General features: G+C 40.9%; 1 protein-coding gene across 2 annotated transcripts in view; it reads right to left on the bottom strand.

The window, feature by feature from the left end:
- The window catches only part of GRM1 (glutamate metabotropic receptor 1), a 182,001-nt gene that overhangs the window by 16,856 nt on the left and 142,756 nt on the right, over window positions 1-22,389 (bottom strand). For both annotated transcript variants that reach the window (XM_005420067.2, XM_005420070.2), the window contains exons 6-7: window positions 20,521-20,647; window positions 14,160-15,090 (exon numbers count right to left, since the gene is read on the bottom strand). In XM_005420067.2, the coding sequence (XP_005420124.1) occupies window positions 14,160-15,090; window positions 20,521-20,647 (1,058 nt within the window). The remainder of the gene's footprint in view (window positions 1-14,159; window positions 15,091-20,520; window positions 20,648-22,389) is intronic.

Raw genomic sequence — 22,389 nt, forward strand, 5'->3', positions numbered from 1 at the left:
AGGATGGATCTTCTGTGCATTTGAACAAGGAGCTGGCATAACATCATGAAAGTGTCTGAGTTGCTTTATAAGGAACCCCTGGGTGCAATAAAAGGGAGTCTGGCAGAGGAAGCAGGGTGGCAGTGCAGAGGGTTCCTGAAACAAGTGGCTTAATTGCTTTACTTTATGTTCTTTGAAGCAGAAAAATGCTTCTGGCTAGTCATTCAGAACAGGGTAGGTAACAAGCCTGTTGAAATCTGCAGTGAGGAATATAAAGCATCAGAGGGAAGAGTCAGTCTTGCCACCATTTTTCCTCTTAAGTGTAAATGAATCATTCCACGAGGCAAACAGCTGTGTCAGGATTATAGGAAGTGTAAATTCCTATCTGCAATGTTTTATATCTGTGCAGCTGTGAAACTAGAAACACTAACCTTCTGCTCTGGAATTATCCCCTCTGCTCAATCAGCCTCTCAAAACAGAATGAATGTATCTGGTGCCCAAGAAAACTGAGATGCAGTACTGTGCTACTTATCATTTGAAGTCATCATCAGAGATCCCCCTCCCTAGATGTACTTCAAGCTGTAAAAAATCTTTCTCATTCCCCACATGAAAAAAGTACAGAATGGCATATCACCAGAATTTGTACAATCTCATTTGAAACAACTGACCGTCAACAGCACCAGGAAGAAAATAAAGTGGGGAGGATATTCAAAGGAAGTTAAGTGATAGTCCTCAATAAACTCCTCATTTTTAGGAACTTATATATAGCCCCTAGCTTTAGTACAGGAAAGGAGAAACCTTGTACCATGAACTCTTGGCACACTGCCTCACATTCAAGAGCAGGTCCTGCTCCAACACTCAGACTGGCTGCCCTCTGCAGTCCCAAAGAATATCTCAGCAACACCAGAAACTTTCTGGCCTGCATTTCACCTCCTCAGTGCTCCAGCAGTCTGTAAGGTGACTGGGAAGGTAAGCAAACCGCATGTGAAGAACATGTTCAACCCTTTAGTTGAACGCTGAAATGTTCAACTAAACTCTCATCCCAGAGCCTCATGCCTCTCCAGTTCTAGCATCTTCCTAGGAGGAAGCATGTTCCTCTTCAGATGTTTGTGTCTTTGAAAGGTCAGGTTTTATGTACAGTTGTCATGGCTGGATCAAAAGAAAATGACAAAAAAAGAAGCAAGGCCATGTCCTTTTCCTGAAGGATGAGAAGCTGAATTTTCAACGCCTTTTGTATGAGCTAGGACCTGATAAAAGATTTCTAAGCCAATAGATGAAGTTGGGAAGATGGACAGATTCTTGGTACAATTTAATTTTTTAAACACAAGGCCTGAATTCCAGTCTAAGTGATGTCTGGAAATAATTGCTCTGGGTTCTAAATTAATTATGCTAATCAATGGCACAGTGACAGGTTTTGGAGAGAAATGAAGAGCTGTGGTGCAAAGAGCAGTACAAATCTATAGGGTTATTCACCCTCACCCAGCAGAGTGAGGCATATGGGTAATTATCACCCACAGAGGACTGAGAGCAGGAGGGATTTCATGGTACGTGCTTTCTGTTTGAGGTGTGAGCATCTGCTGAAAAGGACAGAAGGGTCAAGATCACCAAGGAGAATATAATCTCAGAAGGATGCCCAGAAAGACCTGGCACTGAGCTGGATAGTGAAGATGGAGCATAGGCTGTGTGTACTTCAGGTCACCCCAGGGCAGCAGGAGCCAGCTGTGGGCTGGGAGGGTGCTCTGGCCCTCCCCAGTTGCTCCCTTCTGCTGCTCCACCTTCTCCTCTGTGTCAGCACAACCCTTGGTGCAACTATTCAATCATCTGGCAGGGAATGACAGGGACAACTAATCTAGGTCACAATCATGCCAGAAAAAGAAAGGAGAAAAAAAAACTCCTCTTATTTCCCAATTTGATTTCACAGCATGGCTGTCCAGATACTTGTCCCTGCATTGGCAAAGTGATGGCATGGGATAAAGGAAGGCTTTGAGTGTCAGTTCTGGCTTAGGGCAGCTTAAAGCATTTGTGGATTTACAGGCTATGATAGCCCAAAGTAGCTGCAGGAAAATCTCTTGGTTGTCTGGGATGGGGGCAGGAGAGATTTTTGAGATAACTTATATAACACTAAGGATTAAGAAATGTATACAGCCTTATGTTTCAGAGGATATGGGAAAGCAAAGGAGGAAGGACTGCTCCCTGGCTGGGGAGCACAGAGATGCCTGGGGCCACACTTTGTGCTGCACCAGAGCCTGTAGTGCCCAGGCACATGAGCTGTGACTGCCCCCCCACGCAGTCCCTGCTGAGCCCACGAAGGAAGCTGCCAGCTGGGCATGGGAGCCCGTGGCTCAGCGGGGCTGGTGCCACCCACACCCTCATCTGCTCGCTGGGCACCATCTGCACGGGGCTGTGCTTTCAGGTGTAGCCACCTGCCAGTCCCTGTCAGCCTGTCCAAGGTAGATAATCCCTCTGTATGGGTTTCCACAGACTGTGGGATTTGCTTTCTTTGGTTTGATTGGTTGTTTCCTGGAGGGTATTGGCTATCTGGTTAGTCAACCTGTCTGGGGGGCTTTGAGATGCAAAAATATGAGAAATGTGAAATAAGTCCCAATTTCCAGACAATCGTTTCTCTAGGAATGCAGGGCTTGCAATCCAGCCAAAACAGGCTGAATGGAACCATCTGAAAATTTGGGTTGTGCCAGGAAAATAAATGGCCAAAAGATAACATTTAAAAATAAATCCATTCAAGTAGAGGGGAAGACTAACAAACACTCTAAGTAAGAAAGTGTGAAGATCCTAGCTTTAATACACCAAGGATGAGGAAAGATGAATAGTGTTGGGTCAAGAGAAGGAGGATCTACTAACTAGAAGGTGGCTTGTAGATGGTTATTTAAACTGAACCTGGGATTCTCTGGGGCTGATCAGACTGAAATTGCAAACACCAGCAAACAATTTACTAGCAAGGAGTTGCTATAATCAGATCAAGGGGCACTTGTTTTGATAGAGTTTATGATCAGCTTTGACATCTCTGGCTGTGGTGCTGCAGCACAGCTGTGCTAAACCAATAATTTGCTGCTGAAGGGGACAACTCTCACCCCTGTTCCCCAAACCATGGGCATCGGGGACAGTTTCTCTGGTGCTGACATTAGTGTCTATCTGACCTTGAAATCTGGCTCAAGGAATCCAGCAGACAGTAATTCATTGTCTTCTCTTTTTTCCTCTTTGTAAGGATAGTTTTATAGGGTGTAAGAAAGCCACATCCTGCACACCACAAAAGAAGAACCAGAGAGAGCAGAGAAGGGGAAACAGCTTAAGAAGACATAAACTGAAGCAGTAAGATAGAAATGGTAAATTATCTATAATGAACTAACAAGAAACCTGGTTTTAGTTGTCAAGTGGGCTTGAAAGTGACAAATTGTGTGATTGCTTTCAGCCTGCACAATTGTTTGCTGTTTACAGTGATAATGACTTTTAACCTATGCTTGTCAGGTGTGGGAGGCCGAATGCCAGAGCACATATATACTCTGAAGAATTAGTTGACTTGTTATTTCAAAATTAAATAGTCTCTTAACAACTGTAGTGTGGAGGCAGATTTTATATTGATACAATATATTTTCAACCCACACTGAAGGTGGTTTCTTAGAATTCTTTGGCACAGGAGAGAACCTAGCTTCTCATGCTGGCCACGTTTATTAGTGACTCTTTGACAGTCTATTTCTTCTGCGTGGTGGAGTCTGTTCTACAGCTATATCTTGGTCTGAAAATCCTAAAAGAGATCTGACAATGAATGACAATAACATTCAGGGTCCTTGAAGCACAGAGGTAAGAACACACAGAACAGAGGGCAATGTGGTCAGATCTCTGCTCTGGGTGTGAATAGTTTTCAGTGTGTTTGGGACAGAGGAAAAACAGAAGACAAGTAAAAAAAAGGCACCACTACATACTAGCTAAAAAAAACCCAAAAAACCAAAAACAAAGCAAAGAAGAAGTCAAGCAGAAAGCCAAGAAAGAGATTTTGAAATGTGTCACTCTTCCCTTTACGAACTCTTAAAATCCCAAGAACAAAAATATAAGAAAGCAAGTTGCCCATTACACATGTCTGAGGGATAGATATTTAGCAAAGACTACATCCAGATTTTGGACTGAGTAGTGCACCAGAAGTTAGTCTTTGTTTTGCCATATCCATAATATCCATATATAGGTATTTTTAAATGAACATGTCTGAATGTGCAGATTTTATTTCTAAGAGGGTGTAGAACCATACGCACCTACATTCCCTTAACAGAGACAGACCACCTTCCCGGTCTGGGGATAGGATTCGTTTGTGAATTACAGAGTCTGGCTAAAAATCAGATGCTTTTTTGGCATGTGATCATAATATCTGCAGTTTTTCTTGTGGTGTTTTACTTTGTGAGGCATCCCTGAACAAAGAGGGGTGAGCACATCACAAGAAGGGATAAACTCAGTGGACAAGCCAGCATGCAAAATGCCTTTCACATCAGTGAAAGAGAAGACATGCAAATGTTGTCCCCTTCTTGGACTCCTATGTGCCTCTTATGTGTCCCTAAGCAAGGAAAAGGATTAAATAAATAAGTAGTAGTTCTGCATTTTGCATTAGTAACTTTGCACTGAATTGCTGGAATGAATCAAAAGTATTTTTCAGATGTCTTAATTTGAGGCAAAAAACAAACTCCAGTATTAAAACTGTATATAGATGTGTATAATACTTCTGTTTTATGTTCTTATTTATAAAGAATATCAGAGATCCACATATACCCTTCAGTAACCAAATTGTTTTACCCCTAAACTAGCTCAATCATGTATGATATCACAAGGTGGCTCAGAGACCCCTGCAGAATAAATGTTTGCAGAACACCCTGCATGTTTATTCTAGCAAGTATTTTTACATGAATTATCACATGTTTGTGCAGTATCGCAGCTCTGTTAGTTTCTGCTGAAGTGAGGTGAGCAACAGTGGCATGGGCTGAAACATCTCACTTTGAGAACAGAAAGGAGGTAAATTGCATTCTTGACTTAAAAATTGTTAAAGTGACCTTTAGAAGACTTGTATGTTCTTCATTCCATTTCCATTTTATATTTCAGAGCAACACTCACACACAACATGGGTGGGGAGATTGTTTTTTTTCCCTAAGGTTGTACATATGAAAGTTGGAATCTGATTTCCATATGAAATATAAAGAACTATTCAGGGGTTTAGGTGCTTAACTGGATGTAACCTTCAACACCTATTTATGTATCTGACACTCTTTGAAGGCAAAGTTTTCTTCCCTATTTCCCTCACAGAGACAATTTTAACCAAAATAATGTGTGAGTGTGGTGCTAAGCAGATAAACAACACTTGCTTATCCCTACGTGGGAACACAATTGTTTGTATCACTCACTAATGAGTTGATGCACTTTTGCAGCATCCTAACTGGATATGAATAATGTATACAAGTACCAAAATACAAGGAAATGTAATAAGTGATCCAGTCAAGCAAGAAATTAAATTACAAGTGATGTCCTTATTCCTGTGGTTTATGCCAAGAAAGATACTAGCTTTCCCCAGGATTTCTGTAGTGCTGCCTTTGCTTCCCCTCAGTCAGGAAGCAGAGATTATGGTACATAACTGCAAAGGTCCCCTCTGATGTGACTCTGTATCTTTCTGTCGTTGTGCTTAAGTATTGAGATTCATTAAACAAAGCAGCCTGGTGCTACAGCAGTGCCCCCAAGCAGAAAAACATTTTGTGATTCAGCATCTTGAGAGCTGCAAAACAAGAGGAGGAGTAGTAAAGCAAGGTTCTCCAGCAGTCCTTTGGCAAGAACCAGGCTGGACTCAGAGACTGTGCCTTAGATATGTGTCCTGTCAAAATCTCCTGGGAGAACAAAGTTGTGCCCATCCCTGAAAAGACTGTGGTAAAACTGCCATAGACTGGAAACTTCTGAGAAAGGGAGGAAATTGCATAGGACCTTACACAACAGCCCTCACATTTAAAGGGACCATGCACATAAAATGTGTCTCTGACTGGTGATAAAGGAGCAAAGTCTGGATGGGAGATCAGGGTGCTGTAAACTTATTCAATATAACCTGGGTTTTGTCTGAGGGGAGTTTATTTCCAGTGTTCTTACTGGGAAGTCACTGCAGAACTTCATAGCTTTTCCAGGTTATTTCTCCCAGATGTAGTCTCAGTCAGCCTCTCTTTGGCTGTGGAAGTGGGCCCAGAGGACTGAGATTAAATTGCCAGGCCTTTTGGTTTTGCAAACATCCCAATCATAGCATGTATTTTCGTCCACTTCTCCTCCTCATTTTGTTTTAGGAATGGCATGTGATCAGCTATGCATGAGCTGGGACTCTCTTTAGCTGGTATAATTTGCAAGGAAACCTTTTGCAGTGCTTTATGTAGCTATGCCCCCTATTTCTCATTAGAAGGAATATAAAACCCACTATCACCAGATTGGTTATTTTGCACATATACACCCAGATAGACAATTTGGTGTATAATTTGATATATATACATATGCCATACCTGGTTTTTAAATAACTATGGGTTTTAGTCGTTATTTAAATGAGAAAGTCTTTTATCCTTTATTCTGTATTTTATTTTTGGTCTATGGGCCAGAACTACAACACATGTGTATCATAATCCAATGCAAATTCAAGGCTATGGAAGACAATATTAGATATAATTAAATAGATCAAATTTAACAGAGAAACCCTGCTGCATGGCTGGAAAAGATTGTTATTGGAATCTTAAATTTCACACTCCCCCGTTATTTTTTGTTTCTTCCCAGTTCTTTATCTTTGGTTCTAAGAGTCTCTTTGGAACCATGTAACTGTCCTCTGGGAGTTTTAAATCAATCTGGGAGTTTCACTTAAATCAATATACTGACAAGGACAGAACAGCTTGACTGGGTTTGTTGTATTTTCTTACATGAAATTCACATCACATCCACAAGAGAACTGGGTAAGAGCTGTTACATGTCACAGTGCTATGTGTCTGCAAAATCTTGCATGGTTTAGAACCAGTAAACAGCCCAGTAAAGCCAGCAAACATACCAGCTGCTGAGAGAGAGATGTTTGGCATTAAAACCTTCAGCTATCCTTTGTGGGCATACAAGAGGCTTTCCCAAAAAGGCACTGCAACCTCAGAAAAGGGTGGAGGACTACACTGAATACAGAAGCTGGGTAAATATTAGAGAGGGCCGAAATAGGAAGATGAATCAGGCCAGGCCAGGGTGCCCCCTGCCTTCCCTGTGACAGCTGTGTCACCAGGAGCCACTCTAGAGCTGCCACATCTGCAACAACCTGTGAAGGAAGCAGACTCCTCCTGAGTGTGATGCAAAGGAGAACCAAGTGTCCAGTGGTTTTGGAGCCCCATGCCCTGGTTGGGAGCTGGGAGCCTCAAAGCTATAGACCAGGACAGCACCTTGTGCCCCATGGTGCCTTTGCCCTAAAAACAGGGTGTGGTTGTCAGCATTTTATTGGAGGTTAATGGAGAGATCAGATATACAGCAACAAATTGTTTAAATAAACAACCTTATCTGTCCTGTACAGTTTTGCCAATTCGTTTTTTCTTTTCAATCTCTGTATAAACTTCCCACAGGCAGAAGCTCACATCCTTTCTGCTGTTCCAAAATTCTCTTTCATAACATGCCATTTCCCTCTGGGGTAAGCTTCAGTAGGATGGCTGTGCAGGCAAAGCAGGCTTAAGGGTCTTCTTGAAAATCCCTTGGAATGTGGTGTTTTCCAAGGCTTGTAATGGTAAAAATTAGGGTCTGTCTTATTGTGTCTGCAATACTAGTGCAGGACATGAGAAGTTTATCCACTACATCAGGTTTCTAAATTGCAAACCAAGGTAGTCTACCATCTCCTATCAGATTCAGCAATTGTCTCTATACTGGTTTGGCACTGTTGTAGGAAGGTAAAACTACACGAGATGCTAATCTGTGTAAGAAGCATTTAAAGACAATTCTTGTGTGCTGCAGGCTAGATGACACGCTTCAGGACCAAAGAAAATACTTGTCACATTGGGCTTGTGTCCTGAAGCACAGGATTTAATATATCTCTTTTACAAGAGAAGGTACAATGGTGACCAGTTTTTATTAATCCTGCTTTCACTTTCCACTAAACCTACTCAGAAGTTTTGATATATTTTAGCCAGACCGAGGGAAAGATTCCCCCTGTGGCTGTTGCCACATTGAGATTGGTTTGTTTCCATTTCACCTACTTTAGCCTGTAGAGATCAGGACAAAAGTCATTGTTTTACTTACATTGAAAGTGCTTTCATGTATTCTGTTCACACTTTTCTCTCTCCCTCCTTGCCTCTATAACCCCTGCTTAAAGACAGAATATTAACTGTGCAGAATAATAACATAATAGTGAGAAGATGGAGTACTCCTGAGCACTTATTTCTGTGACACTGCTGTTTGGTTGGATTAAGTGACAGGCTGTAAAATATCTACATTTGAGCAACTGCAGCAGAGCATGCTGAACATTTACTCTTTGTGTCTGGAAGCTCCAAGTCATGCCGTGGTTCGTTGTGCACTTGCCTCCTCCCATTGCCATGAAAACCAGTGAAAAAAAAATCTTCTGGACATACTTGTGCTAAGATTCCCCTCACCACGTGTCTGTGGGAGGCTTTGAAAATGAAGGAGGTGAAGAACCTAAAAGCCTTTGTGGACTGTGAATGGACAAGGGTAATGAGCCCAGAAAAGTACAGCTTGTCAGTACAGCTTGCTCAAGATGAAATGGCAACTCAGCAAGTTTTATTTAAGATAAACATTCACTTCAGAATACGTGGAGATAATTTTATAACCAGCAAGACAAAAAAGCAAATGGTTCCCTGAGCCATGTGTTACTAGACGTTAGTGAGACCCCTAATTCTCAGTTAAAAAACTGTATGTAGGGAGCCAGTGCACAGGGAGAAAGGATAAAGGGAGGTAGGAAGAAGTTAATAGGGGATGTTGTGTTGTCTGCAAATTTTTGTTGGAATAAAATAAATCACATTTGAGAGATCCGTGGCCCAGGTGACTGGATGCCTGTGACAGCAGTCTAGAAGCATGGACTGCTGAAATGTGTGAAAAAGATAAATTACATATTTAGAAGGACTTTAAATCAGCTATTCACTTCTAAAGGCAGACAGCTGGATGAAAAATAATTAAATGTAAATATACTAAAATTATAAGGGAAAAGCAGATAGCCTATGCATTAATGTGGAGTCCTGGCCATTCAGTAAGTCTTGCTAATTGGCTTCCTTTTAACTCAGATTTTGCTACATAATGTATATTGACAACTAAATCCTTACTTACTCTGATTCAAAATGCACTAAAATGGTGTCCAGACCTGGGGTCTCAACCATAAATTTAAAATAATTTATATGCGAAGACTGAGGGAGCAGATAAGCATCACTGCCAGACCTGGAGCTTATTACCCAAAGATACAAAATGAGCTTTCTCTCTGTGGCAAGCCCCTGCAGCACTCCTGGAGAAGGCATTTCCTGAACCCTCATCAGAATCAGCATCTGAAGTGTCACTGTTTTGTTTTTTTCTTCATCTAGTACCGAAGGGAGCATTACTTCCTCATGGAAGGGATCATTCAGGCACTGTAAAAGTGTCCTCTTCAAGCTCATTGACCCTCATAGACCAAAATAACTTTTGAGACTAAGAAGGATAAAGATCAAAGCAAGATCCATACACAAATGTTTCCATCTCACATCTGGAAAAAATAAAAAATAGATGCAAAAGGCTCTCCTAACAAATGCTGCTATGCCATCATCCTGTAACAGCCAGGATCTTGTAATACCTTCAAGCAATAAACGAAGAATAAATGTCCCCATAAAGCTTCAGCACAAGCAGCAGATATCCCTCTCTCTTCATCTCTCCTGATGGAGCTGCTCCATTTTTTATACATATTTAAGTATTCATTTGACAAGAGAGAAAGGATGACAGTTGCTTGGTACTGAAGACACTCACAAGGGATCTCTCAGACCCAGATTCAAGCTCTTTTGCAGAATTATACCAAGGATTTCCCAGGGGTCTGCACTACAATATTTTTATCTCTGTTCCAAAATACTGCTGGACAAGAACATATAGAAAGGAGACTTGCCCTGGACAGTGCACAATCCAGTTATAGATCATCTACCTGGGAAATGAAGGAGAAGCTCTTAGTCTAAGTAAGCACTTGAACTATTGGAGTAATAGTTGGATTTCCCAATGTCTTCCTCTCTCCATGGGAAAAAACAGTCCCACTGGCCCAGGGTAAATACTTACCAGCAAAGCCCAATTCTGTGAAGCATTTTGAAAGGCCAGAATTTTCTGGCAGAAAACATATATATTCCACTGGAAAATTCCCAACCAGCTCTATGGAAAACAGTGCTTGGTTGTAACTGCTCCTAGTTTAACTCAATCAAAGTAAGAGCAAGATCAAACCCTCAAGACTGCACTTACCATCTTGAGAGCACAACAAATCAGTAAAGGCAGTGTGCTCTGTTATTTATGTGAAAACCACATAAAAGTGTTACTAAGAAATTTATTTTCACTGAAACTCTGTTGGCAATGCAGCTGGGAGAGATGTTTTTCAAGATGACTTTTCTGACCACTATGTCAGCACCAGAGGCAGCTGAAGGGTTTGAATTGATTAATTGATCCTGTGTTGGTAGACTTCCCTGGTTAATTCTTTTGCTGTACTTTAGGAAGGAGAAAGGAAGAGTGTCTCAGCTTGCTCTAGTCCCCAAGCTGTAGTAGTTAAAATAATAGCACAACATTGCATGAAAATGTTTTACGAAGGCTTATATAAGTTTGATTTGTCCTTGTGAATCTAAAACAATTTCCATTTTTAAAACTAACTAAATTTAACCCAGTATCTCCACACCAATTTAATTTAGATGGATGCCACTTTTCTGTTAAGGAATTGGAATTCAATAGATTAAGGAGAGAAGAGATTTGATACAGACAGGAAAAGAGATGAAAACTGAAAAGCAGAAAAAGAAAAACAAACTAGGAAGAAGGAGAAGGCATAACAAGAAGATAGATTAATTAATCTAGAAGAGAAATCTTTTGAGTGCAGAACTGCTGGCCACTTATAGACAGAAAAATGTGGCCACAGGGAGACACTATTGAAGATTCTAGAAACAGAGCAACATACTTATAGAATTACTGAAAACAACACAAATAAATCCCAGATTTTGATGTTTGACAAACAAACCAAACCAAATATAAAAGAAACCCACCCATAACCAAATAAAACCAAAACCATCAACAAACAAACCAAACCAAAACCAAACCAGAAACAAACCAATTAAAAATCAGTCTGAGATCATTCCTGTGGGCACTGCACATGTACCAGTAGCTTTAAGTCCTGTTTCAGGAAGGACCTGATTACATATTTGAGTTATCTAGGTGCTTCCAAGGCTGCAGCAAATTCTACTTTTTCCTTCTTAATTTCCACAGTGACTCACTTTTTCATCTGTGTTGTCACAATGTTCTCAGAAACTTTGCAATGGACTCAGCTAGGAGCTAAAAAAACCCTCCAAAGCCCTGAAATTTACTTTTTGTTTTGCCTTGTGACTTTATTTCTGAAGCTTTGTGTTTGTCTTTTAAACTTCTTTCAGTTCTTCATGCCCATGAACAGAGCTGTCCCAGGGTGCCTCTGCACCTGTGCTGGTTTGGGTGAAGAACATGCAGTAACTGCACAAGAGGTTTAGGTCAGAAGTGGAATTTGGCTGTATAAAAGATACGGATGTTTAACCTGAGGGAAAAAAGGCATATTAACTAGGTATTGAGCTTTTGGTTTAGAAAATCAACTTAAACTCTGTAGAGCTTTTTTGCTTTGTAACGCTCATGCAGGCTTAACATAGAGATCGAGAATATCTTACTAAAATGATGTAACAAATTGCTAAAAAACTCAGGTAAGCCCTGTTGAGTTTTAAAGGTGACAATGATGAGGGAGAAGCTTAACTTTTATATAATATTCTTTCATATTAAGATCTGTATTCTAAGTACATCACATTTGGATCTTTTAAATTACTTTTTTTTTTTTAAATAAAGGTAGAAGAAGAATAAGCAGAAGAGAGAATTAGTTATTAAGTCTGTCAAGACCTAAAGTATTCAAAAGTCCTCTTTTTTTGACAGAGATCTACTTAAAGAAACCAACACTGTTAGCCAAAAACCACACTGCAGTTTCTTACACACCACACTAGTTTCATACAGATATCTGAGTTCCCAGATAACTACCATAGAGTCAGAGGAAGGTGGATCAGGCTCAATCTTTACTTGCATGGAATTCATGCTCTTGGGCTACAGAGAGTTTTGGCCACCTCCCTGGTCTCTGTAGCACACTTTGGGTATTTGGGTCACTTATGTCTCCATTCCCCTCCCTTCTGACCCCCTGTCTAGGAAAAAATAAAATGTACTGAAGTAGCATAAAGACAAAATTGATCACAGCATAGGTTTTCTACAGTACTACCTCCATCACCAGGACAGATGAAAGTGGTTCTTATGAAAACTGAATCAAAACCAACCTGAGTGACTCAGAGAAAACTACAGATCCAAAAAACTGGGAATTAATTGAATTTTAATTCCATTGGGAAGCTCAGAAATGTAGGTTTCACTGGTGCTCTTTTATTTTTATTTTTTAAATTGAGACAAAAATCATCTAAGCTCATATGCAGCCCTATGGTGCTCCTTTAAAGATTAAAAAACAATAAGATAACAAAGAATGGAAATTTTCAGACTGCTCCTCACAGGGAGATGCTGTTTGAAGTGACAGTTCTCTCTCCCGCTCTGCTGCATCTGAGTTGCTTCTAATTATTAGCAAGGAAAATAACGAGTTCCACAGATGTGAATGCAAGTTCATTTTCACCATCAGCTGACTTCTGCAACTTTCACACCAACGCTGAGTTTGAGAACATGGAGAGATTTACACAAATGATGAGTAAGAGTACTGCTTATAATGCTGAGTATTAAATAGAGCACAGGGATAGCAAGGAGGGTGTTGTGATGTGTGGTGGTGGTGTTCTAAGTTGTATTACAGTCTGTTTTATAAGTTGTAGTTTTGTTACTCAAAATGGTTCCAGTATTTTATAAGATGGTTCTGTCCCAGACTCCAGACTCCCTGCGCCTGCTCCCTCGTGCAGTTATCTGTCCGTCACAGGTTTCCATAGTAACTCCCGCCTTTTTGTATCAATTTGCATGTCCATCTACAATCCCCACCTTGTTTTTCTCATTATCTCGAGTTCCCCTCCCCTGTTACTTTGGCAACCCACCTGCCTGTCATTTTTCTGTCCACTCCCCAGCCCCAGAACCTTCTACCCAGGGCAGAAGGTGATTGGTGCAGGCAGGATTGTCCCGCCTACATTGTTCCCTCATTTGTTATTGTCTCATGCTCATCATTCTGTTCTGTAATATGATTTGTTTGCTGTGGCGCACTCCTCCCTTCGGGGAAATCTATAACTGCTCGCCCCTAGGGGCGGATCTGTGGCAGTTCGCTGCAGTCTCCCTCCTGACCCGTACCTTCCTCTCCTAAATAAACCCTCCCTGCTGCGACGAACTGCTGCCTCTCCCGCTCGGAGCGAAGGCTGAAGTGGCCACGCGGCTGGCCCAACCAGGCTGTGGCGCGCATTTGTGGAGCGTGCCGGGCTCAGCGACACGCGCAGCTGCAGGAGGGTGCTTTTAAATTGTAGTCATGAGGACTGTCACAATACACGGCCTTAAAAACTTGTGTTCAGTTCTCAGCTTTCACATACATTCCAGTGGCCTTAGGCAAGTACATGTGATTTACAATCATTTAGACAGAGATTCCTTTTCTAAAAGGCTACAGTAGCACCTCAGTTTGAACATAGTGCACAGCAACTGCACATCAGGGCGTGAGATCCCTGTACACACGCACATGAGACAGAGAGATGCGAGGAGCTGCAATGGAGCTTGGTCACTCTGCCACTGCCTGACCTGCCCCAGCAGTATAGGGAGCTGGGCACAGGGCTCCTTCAGAGCAGGAGAGAAGATAATGGGCAACATGCCAATATCCATCTGAGGCTTAGAACTAAGGGGTCATTTCCACTTTCTCTACTACACATGAGATGAAAAACTATTACATACCTTACTATTCAGCAGACTACAGTCAACCAAGAGAGGATGGCAAAGAGAGGGACATATACAGATAGATGTGTACCTGCAGTCAATCCACTTACTTTGGATTTCCAGCTCCTGGCTTCTTTCTCCGGAATATGTTGAGGAAAGTGTTGGACTTGCAAGGTGCCTTGCCATCCCCGACATGCATACGCACCACATCTGAGGTGGTGAAGGCACTGCGGACGTTCCTCTCAGGCTTGGCTATAATGATGTACATCTTGGGAGTGAACATGCACCCCAGAGCCACTGTCACGCTCAGGCTCACTGCGAAGCAGGTGGTGATGATCTTGTAGTTGCTCCCGAAATAGATGGGCACGAAGGCCAGCCAGATGATGCAAGTGGTGTACATGGTGAATGCAATGTACTTGGCCTCATTGAAATTGGCAGGCACGTTGCGAGTCTTGAAGGCGTAGTACGTGCAGCTCATGATGAGGAGTCCGTTGTAGCCCACAGGAGCCACGACGCCCAGGTTGCTGGTGTTGCAGATAAGGTAAACTTCCTTAATGCTGGGGTAGGAGAGGATGGGCATGGGGGGCTCCAGGATGATCAGTGTGATCACCAGCGTCAGCTGCACGCTGATCAGGATGGAGGCGATGACTACCTGGGCCCAGGCGCTCATGAAGCGGGGCTTGCGGGTGCAGATCTTCTTCTTGCTACCCGCCAGGATGCGCGCGATGCGGTTGGTTTTGGTCACCAGGGCGGAATAGCACATGGCGGAGGAGAGGCCCACCAGGAGGCGCTGGAGGTAGCAGGAGGTCGTGGTGGGTTTAGCTATAAGGGTGAAAGGGCAGACGTAACCCAGAAAGATGCCAGCCAGGATTATATAGCAGAGCTCGCGGCTGGAGGACTTGACAACAGGGGTGTCTCTGTAGAGCACAAAGATAAGGGTGACAAACATGGTGACCAGGATCCCCAGGCAGGAAAAGACCACAGCCACAATAGACTCTATATTGCTCCACTGGAGATACTTTACAGGGATGGGTTCGCAGCCTGCAGTGTACAGAAGAGAAACAGAGTGTTAGAAAGGCAGCTCCTGGAAGAAGCTTTTTTTGCTGGATCTCAGTATAATCCAAGCATTATAGCATATGTCTATGTGATGTAGATTATTAAAACTGTTTTACAAAGGAGTGAACTGCATGATGGAAAATTTTGGATTAATATGTTCAAAAAACAGCCATCCATTTTGGGTGTCCCAAACATTTTCTCATGATGCTGCAACAGGAAATTAGATTTGGAAATATCTGCTTTTAGAGATACCTGATTACAAGCACAGAATACCAAAGGCATAGCTGGAACAGAATCCAAAGTCACCATCATCTCTTCATTCAGCAGGGAAAGCATTGTTGCAAACAGGTAATTTTTTTACCTTCTCAGATTAATTTATTCAATCATTACCACAATCACTATAGTTTGATCTACTACATTTTTTGAGAGTGATTTTATAAATACCATAAATTAATCAGAGGTCTGTGGATGGAAAAGTAGTTATAAATCCAACATTTTAATGGAACTATATCATAGCACACTTCTGCTTTTTTTCTCTTCACAGTATCTCATTCTTATTTTGTCAAACCCTCTGTTCATTGTTTTCCCTCTAAATAATATAATTTAATTCTCTTGGAAGAGTCAAACCCACAGAATATGCATGCTTTTAGATAAAAACTGGAAAGCCTCTCCTTTCTGAGTAGCACAGATGTGCAAACATACGTATCTGTTAAGACATTACTTAATTGCTCTCTCCCACACTCAAGTTAAAGGAGTCTCTGGATATCTTCCTCACTGTGCTGAAGTAATACCAGCAATAAACACTATAGAGAAAATAAAATCCTTTGTGTAACAAGATGTTGTGGTTGTGAAGCTGTTATGGGAATCTTTCATTATGGCATTTTCTAATTTCTGTTCTTGACATAGTAGGTTCAAAATGCTTTTAACGTGTTTCTTTATCCCAAGGGAAGTATCCACAGCCTCTTCTACTTGTTTCCATCCTCCTCCAATTTCCCTTGGACACAACTCAGCTTTTCTGCCTTTCCCCCAACTCTCAAGTATCTTTCCTCCCAGTCCCTCACCATCCCTGTCTCTGTTCACCTGACAGTTCAGGTTTTTTAGCCACCTCTCCACCCAGATATCTTCATTACAAACTGCTGCTCCAGCTTTTCTGGTCCTGGACTGGCTGCTCATGAACTCTGCCTGTTCTTGGGCATGGCCAAAAAGAGCAGGGAAAAGATGGTAATGTCAGCAAGCTTGTGAGAGAAGCATATTTTCCTCTAATTTTTGCTGCTAGATCTTAACAGGGGCCCTGATGTTGTGATGGGCAAAAGTTGTGCTCAGTCCCTTCCTCCTCAGTGTGGAGTGTATTTGGAGAAACCATATATGAAGAAAAAGTTTATGAGTCCCACAGTTTTGCCTAATTTATATGCATCTTCCTTATGGTGACAAAAAGTACCGCCAGATATTTCTACTCTAATGCAGATACCTGTACTGTAATGTAAAGTCCTTCCTTCCAAGTAAGTAAGAAGTAAGACAAGCTATGGATGAGGGTTGAACAGTTTTACTGTAACCTCATTTTGAGAAACAGGAGAAATTTTTTTTTTGTTTAAATTAAAAAAAAAATAGCCCAAGGCAAAGTCCTGACATGGAAAATTTCTGCTTGAACTTTTAATGTCTGCCAATGTCATGTGAACTCAAAGAAGGTTTTGTAATTCCGTACACTTTGTCTCCAAGCTTCCAAGCTGACTTAACTACAGATGATGTTCTTACATATGCCCGTAACATGAAAAACATTAGAAATTATAGCAATGGCTACCAGAGGTCTTATTTTATAAAGAAAATATTATAAAGAGAAAATTTTATAAAGAAAATTAATTTGCTCAATATGGTCTGTTCAAGACTCAGGAAATCCATACTTCTAACCAATACTTTTGTGGTGAAATAGGAAGGAAAACCTCTTTATTAGAAGTGTGAACCTTTGGCCATTGGCTTTAGCAGCCCATACTGGAAGCTGGCTCCTCTATGATTTAATAAAAGACTAAGGATCAGAAGCTCCTGCTCATTGATTAATACAAGTGAAGCTCTTCTCATACAAGAATCTGGTCAGTCATTGTTGGAAGGGTTAAGTTTCAATATGGACTTTAAGCTTAACAACATCAAGACGTACTCACATTACTCCATTTTAAACTATATGTTCAGGGGCTTAACCCAGATCCAACATGGTAGTTAAGCCTATCATTTGCTCTAAGCTTATCCCGTGTAAGATTTGCTTAGAAAGGTTTCATTAAACCAGTGCAATTCCTGTGCACCAGCAAACCCAAGAACCACATATTGTACAAACTGCAAGAAGTTCCCTAGACTGCTTATTACCAGCTAACAGTTGTTGGTTGTCAGCACCTGTGAAGGTGGGTCATTTCCCAGCTAGGAGAAAGTGGGCTCTGGAACCCCACGGAGACTGGGGGAGGATACTCAGGAAATTGTACATGCATTTACAAAACAAAAGAAAACAAAACAGCCCCCTCAACAACTAAACCAAACCTCAAAAAAATCAGAGCAAAAGCTTCACAGTTAAAATTTTCTGGTAAAAGCTGTCTGGTAGTTTTTATATACTATTTTCCCTGCATTTGTGAATAATTTCCAAGATCAGAACGCTAATCAATTTTTTATATTACTATATTCATAGTGCAAGGACAATAAGAGAATCTATGATGTTTTCTGAGGTCATTAACACATCCCAGGTAACTGATGGCCCCAAAATCTTATGATTCTTTTCATAAGACTATAAAACTTCCTTTCCTATCTTGTTTTATTGCTTATTTAAGATGATTTATGTAAACTGAGTTTACTAGCTTGACATTCATCCATCTTATATTGTGTTCTGGTACTATAAAAGATTTCTCTTGGCACAAGGTCTAAGGTACTGCTTTAGTGACTATTTCTCAGGTCTGGTTTTCATCATCTGTGGTGAGAAATCCTTTGTGTCTGCTGAGTCCATTTCACTGCATTCATATTTACGGGAAGCAATCTAAAAAAATTGTGTACATTTAAAAATAAAATTAAAATGTCAGGAAATGATTGCTGAGCCACAGAGACTGATTTCAAATGGAGAAAATGAGCACCTTGAAAAGCATGTCTTATGAAATAGGTTAGTATGTGCTTCACATTTCTTAAAAGGATTAAGGGTTTTAGAGCCTCCATCTGTGATAGAAAATGAGTCTTAAACCACATACATGTTTAGCATTTAAGATTTAAGGCAAAGGGAAAAACAATCTGCACTGTGAGATGTTACCGCCTGTGTCTAGATGCTATGGTGACTGTCAGGATATGAATACAACACATAAAAATCAAGCTATAAAAACACATTTGATAGGAGTCCTGGCAAGAAAAGAGAATTCCAAATTAAATCATACCAATGGCGACTCCCACAAAGTTCGAGACAGAGTTTATCTAGATAAATCCCCTTCTTCCAAAGATTAGGATGGCATTAGCTTCCTTTCACAGCTTTGTACTTTGTAGTATAGTTCAAGTAAATCAATTTTGGGGGTTAAAAAAGAGGGGTTTTTTCTTCAATAAGGCAGACTGAAGAAGCTGTGCGGGAGCAGACTGCCATTTCAATGTTCTCTAGGAAATAAGTCGATGGCTATGCTGTCATTTGGCTGAGGTTACTGTGATTTCAGAACAGCAGCAGTCCAGTCTCCTTGCTGAGAAGAAACACAAATCAGCAGGTCATCTACTGATTTCATTAAAAGTTAATAGATTGCAACATGCCCTGGAGTTTTTTTCCAGCGCTGATTCTTTCCACAACTCTTTTCAGCAGTGCCTGTCATTTTGACATGACCCCTTTTGAGCAACTCTGAGCAGCTGGTAGCTCTGAACCACATTCTTTCAAGTGCATATTGATCTCTCACCAGGTTTTTGTTCTGGCTTCTTTTTAATCAATAGATCCCCTTTTCTTCCCTGAAGAGTAGATACAAGCAATTCTGTGAACCTCCAAGACCAGGAAAACCTGTTTGTGTGTGGATATCTGCTTTAAAATTAGCAGATGCTGGTGTCCTAGGAGCAGGAATTAAATATGGGCTTTTCAAATAGTCAGGACATTTATGAAAGGTTCTGGGGATTTTTTGTGTCTATTAATACCAGATGTGTTTCTCTGATTTGGGCCCCTACAGAATATATTTTTCTTTAACTCCTCTCCTTACAACCCACTGACATGAAACCTGAAGGGTCTGAAGATTTCTGTATCCTGACAAATCTGTTTGTCTCTTTAGCTGCATACCAGAGCACGGGCAGGGCAGGGTGGTGGGAGTGGGAGGTATGGAATACAGACATTTACCCACACATCTGGGACACAACCATAACTTATTTTCCATGGAAAACCAAGTCAGACAATGGGTCACATTTACCGGTCTCTTGTGATTAATACTGTATTTTTACCTGGAGAAGTGGCTAGCTTTCCCTCTCACAATACATGCTCTGAGGGCTCATTTGGCTTCAATTACTAGCTTGAAGTATCTTATAGAAGAAAATAACTGAAGTTTGAGGATTTTGTCTATGTGCTAAAAGTTGCAGCAATATCTGTCAGCCAGTCATGGTAAAGGACAAAGATGTGTTAAGTTGCACATTTGATCTTTGGCTAGGTGTTCAGATTGTTTCTGTGACTAGAAATAATGCCCTGCTGAATGCTGACATCCAAGATTTGCAGAGGTAACATGGGGCAGAGGTGCCTCTAGTCTTTCATAGTGATAACAAAGCAAATGTTAAGGTCAGGGTGATGCTTCTCAATGTGTTGTAGGTTTTTTTGGGGGGGTAGTGGTTGCTGCAAAGCCCAGTGCAGAAGTGGAGGTTGACCTTGATTGGTAAAAAATAAACAGAAGGGTGCCAAAGCATGCAACTCATCTAAGGCATATACACAAGGGAGGCCTAACTCATTCCAGACAGCTTTTCTCAGGATTTTGTTAAAATTCCTCTTGCTGGTGGGTCCAGTGAGAACAACCTTCATACCAAACAAGAGTCCAGTAATCAGTTACTGAAGGTCCTGAAATCCCAGATAAAGCGCTACTAATTGCATGGTAAAATGGTCAGAAAAGAGTATCAAGTCAATATGACAAGAATACACTGAACTCTTGCAACAGTCACTGCTAAATTGCAGCAAATGCTGCTGAGTTCATTAGAGTCTTAACAGCTGTATTAATACTTGTGCTAAATGAAGGAAAGGAACAGACAGACTATAACATATCTTCTTGGCAGAAATTTTGCTGTCTTTATTGTCTCTTCTGTTGCACTAAGCTGAAAGAGTCACCCTAAACTGCATTGGAATGTGTGTCCAAATATGTACCTTTAATATCTCTGCATGTTGCCATCTTACTGTCCAGCGCACAGCACTCTCCTCGTGCCCTGCAGAAAAAGAATGTGTTTGGAGGGACACATGCCTACCTGTCAGGTCAGCATTTGGCCACCAGCCGAGCTCACAGGCTTTACAGGTGAATTCATCCTGAACAAATTCATTCTCCTTGCAAGCAGTGCAAATCCAGCAGCAGCTCACTTCTCCTTTCCTGATCACCTGCAATACAAAATACATCCTCAGTTCTGATCTTGTGTCAGAAAACAGAGAGGAACACACCATCACCCCCCAGCAAACACATAACACAATACAGTGTTTAAAACATGACAGGATTCCTGTGTATGGCATATTTCCAACAGCTAGAAAACACCAATCATGATTTTGTATTGATCCCTGTATTAAAATCTGTGCTAAGGATTTCAAGGATAACCTCTGGGGACAATTTTATTTTGTTTTGAGGAGAGCTGTTCTGAGTTAAAAGTACAAAACCATTTTCCCTCTGGTACAGAAGCATGGTGAATGTCATATTTTCAATCAAACTTGAGGCTTAATCTGTGAGATGGCAGAGGTCAGGACAAGCAGCTCAGCCCATGCTTAATATCTATTGCTTAGTAAAAAGCAGTAAACAAATTCAAAGGTTAGAACCAGTAGTAATTCATGCATATAAATACATGTATATACATGTACACACAAGCACATTCACATAAACATACATTCCAATTGATTTGGAAGCCTCTTTGGGGCTCATTACACAAGTGAAAATTAAAATAAGAACAAATTACGAAACATTCTTCTAAAAGGATCTGTTGAGTTTTAGCAGAAAAAAAAAATAAGCAGTGACCAACTTCATGCTTCAGAGCAGCTCTTTTAGGGACAAATGTCCCTGAAAACTTTCTTTCTTTGCTGTGGGGACTGCTAAATGTCATGATCCAATGCTGAAAAGATTATGTCCTTGTCTTGATTCCTAGTTTCATTACCCTGAGGCTGAAAGAAAGATTAAGGATATCTCTGGCTCCTAGGGCTCTGACAAAGACTCTGCCCTTGTTTGCCAGGAAGGAGGAATCCAGCCGTTTTTTCCAGGTCTTCCTATCCATCTATATGCAGAGATGAGTACAGTAGTGAAAATGCAAAATGTTGTTTTATTGAATACTAGCTTTGTGGGCTTTTTTTTTTTGTTTAACATTTCCTCATGCAGTCTGTGGAGAGAGTCCAATAGGCTTCAAGGAGAGCTGAAGCTGGCATTTTGTATGCATAGTGTTTACATATACAAACATACACAAACTGCACAACCTCAAAAACAGAAAAAAGATGTTTTGGAGGGTGGTAAATACCAATAGTGTTTCTCCTCCAAGATGCTGGTGTGTGTCACTGTGCCTTTGCCAAATCATCAGTTGCTTATTGCTTAGAGTAGCAATATAGAAATAAAAAGCTGCAAATGTGCTTATTAAATGAAAATAGAAAGGGAAGTCTACTCTAAGGAGATTTTGCTGAATGGCTTCGTGCAATTTTAAACTTAATGAATCCATACCATTCTGAGAATGGTGAAACATGTCTTTATGTCATCCAGACATGACTGGTAGCAAATTATTTGTAGCCTGATGCAAGTGCTACTGTTTGGTGAACACAGAGTTATTTCATTTGCGTTTCCATTCATCCAGTTGTGAACATGAGATATAAATAGGCATGGGGTTTGTTGGATTTTTTTTTTCAACTTTTCCTTGAAGGTGTAACTGCTGGAACAAAATACTGGACTCCTGTGGGTCACGATATTTTCAAGATCAGCCCCCAGGTGAATCACAGCCAGTGAATGTTGTAGGCAATGACTAAGTGAAAATCTTTCTCACATAAGGTAAAACTCAAATTCTGTCACACTAGAAGATTCTGCAACAGGTACAAAGGGTAATTTTAGAAAACATGGGCCTGTATATGCTGTTGTTAAAGAAAGATATTAGTCTAGGAGT

The sequence above is a fragment of the Geospiza fortis genome, unplaced genomic scaffold (assembly GCF_000277835.1).
Source record: "Geospiza fortis unplaced genomic scaffold, GeoFor_1.0 scaffold162, whole genome shotgun sequence".
In the NCBI taxonomy this organism is placed as follows: Eukaryota; Metazoa; Chordata; class Aves; order Passeriformes; family Thraupidae; genus Geospiza; species Geospiza fortis.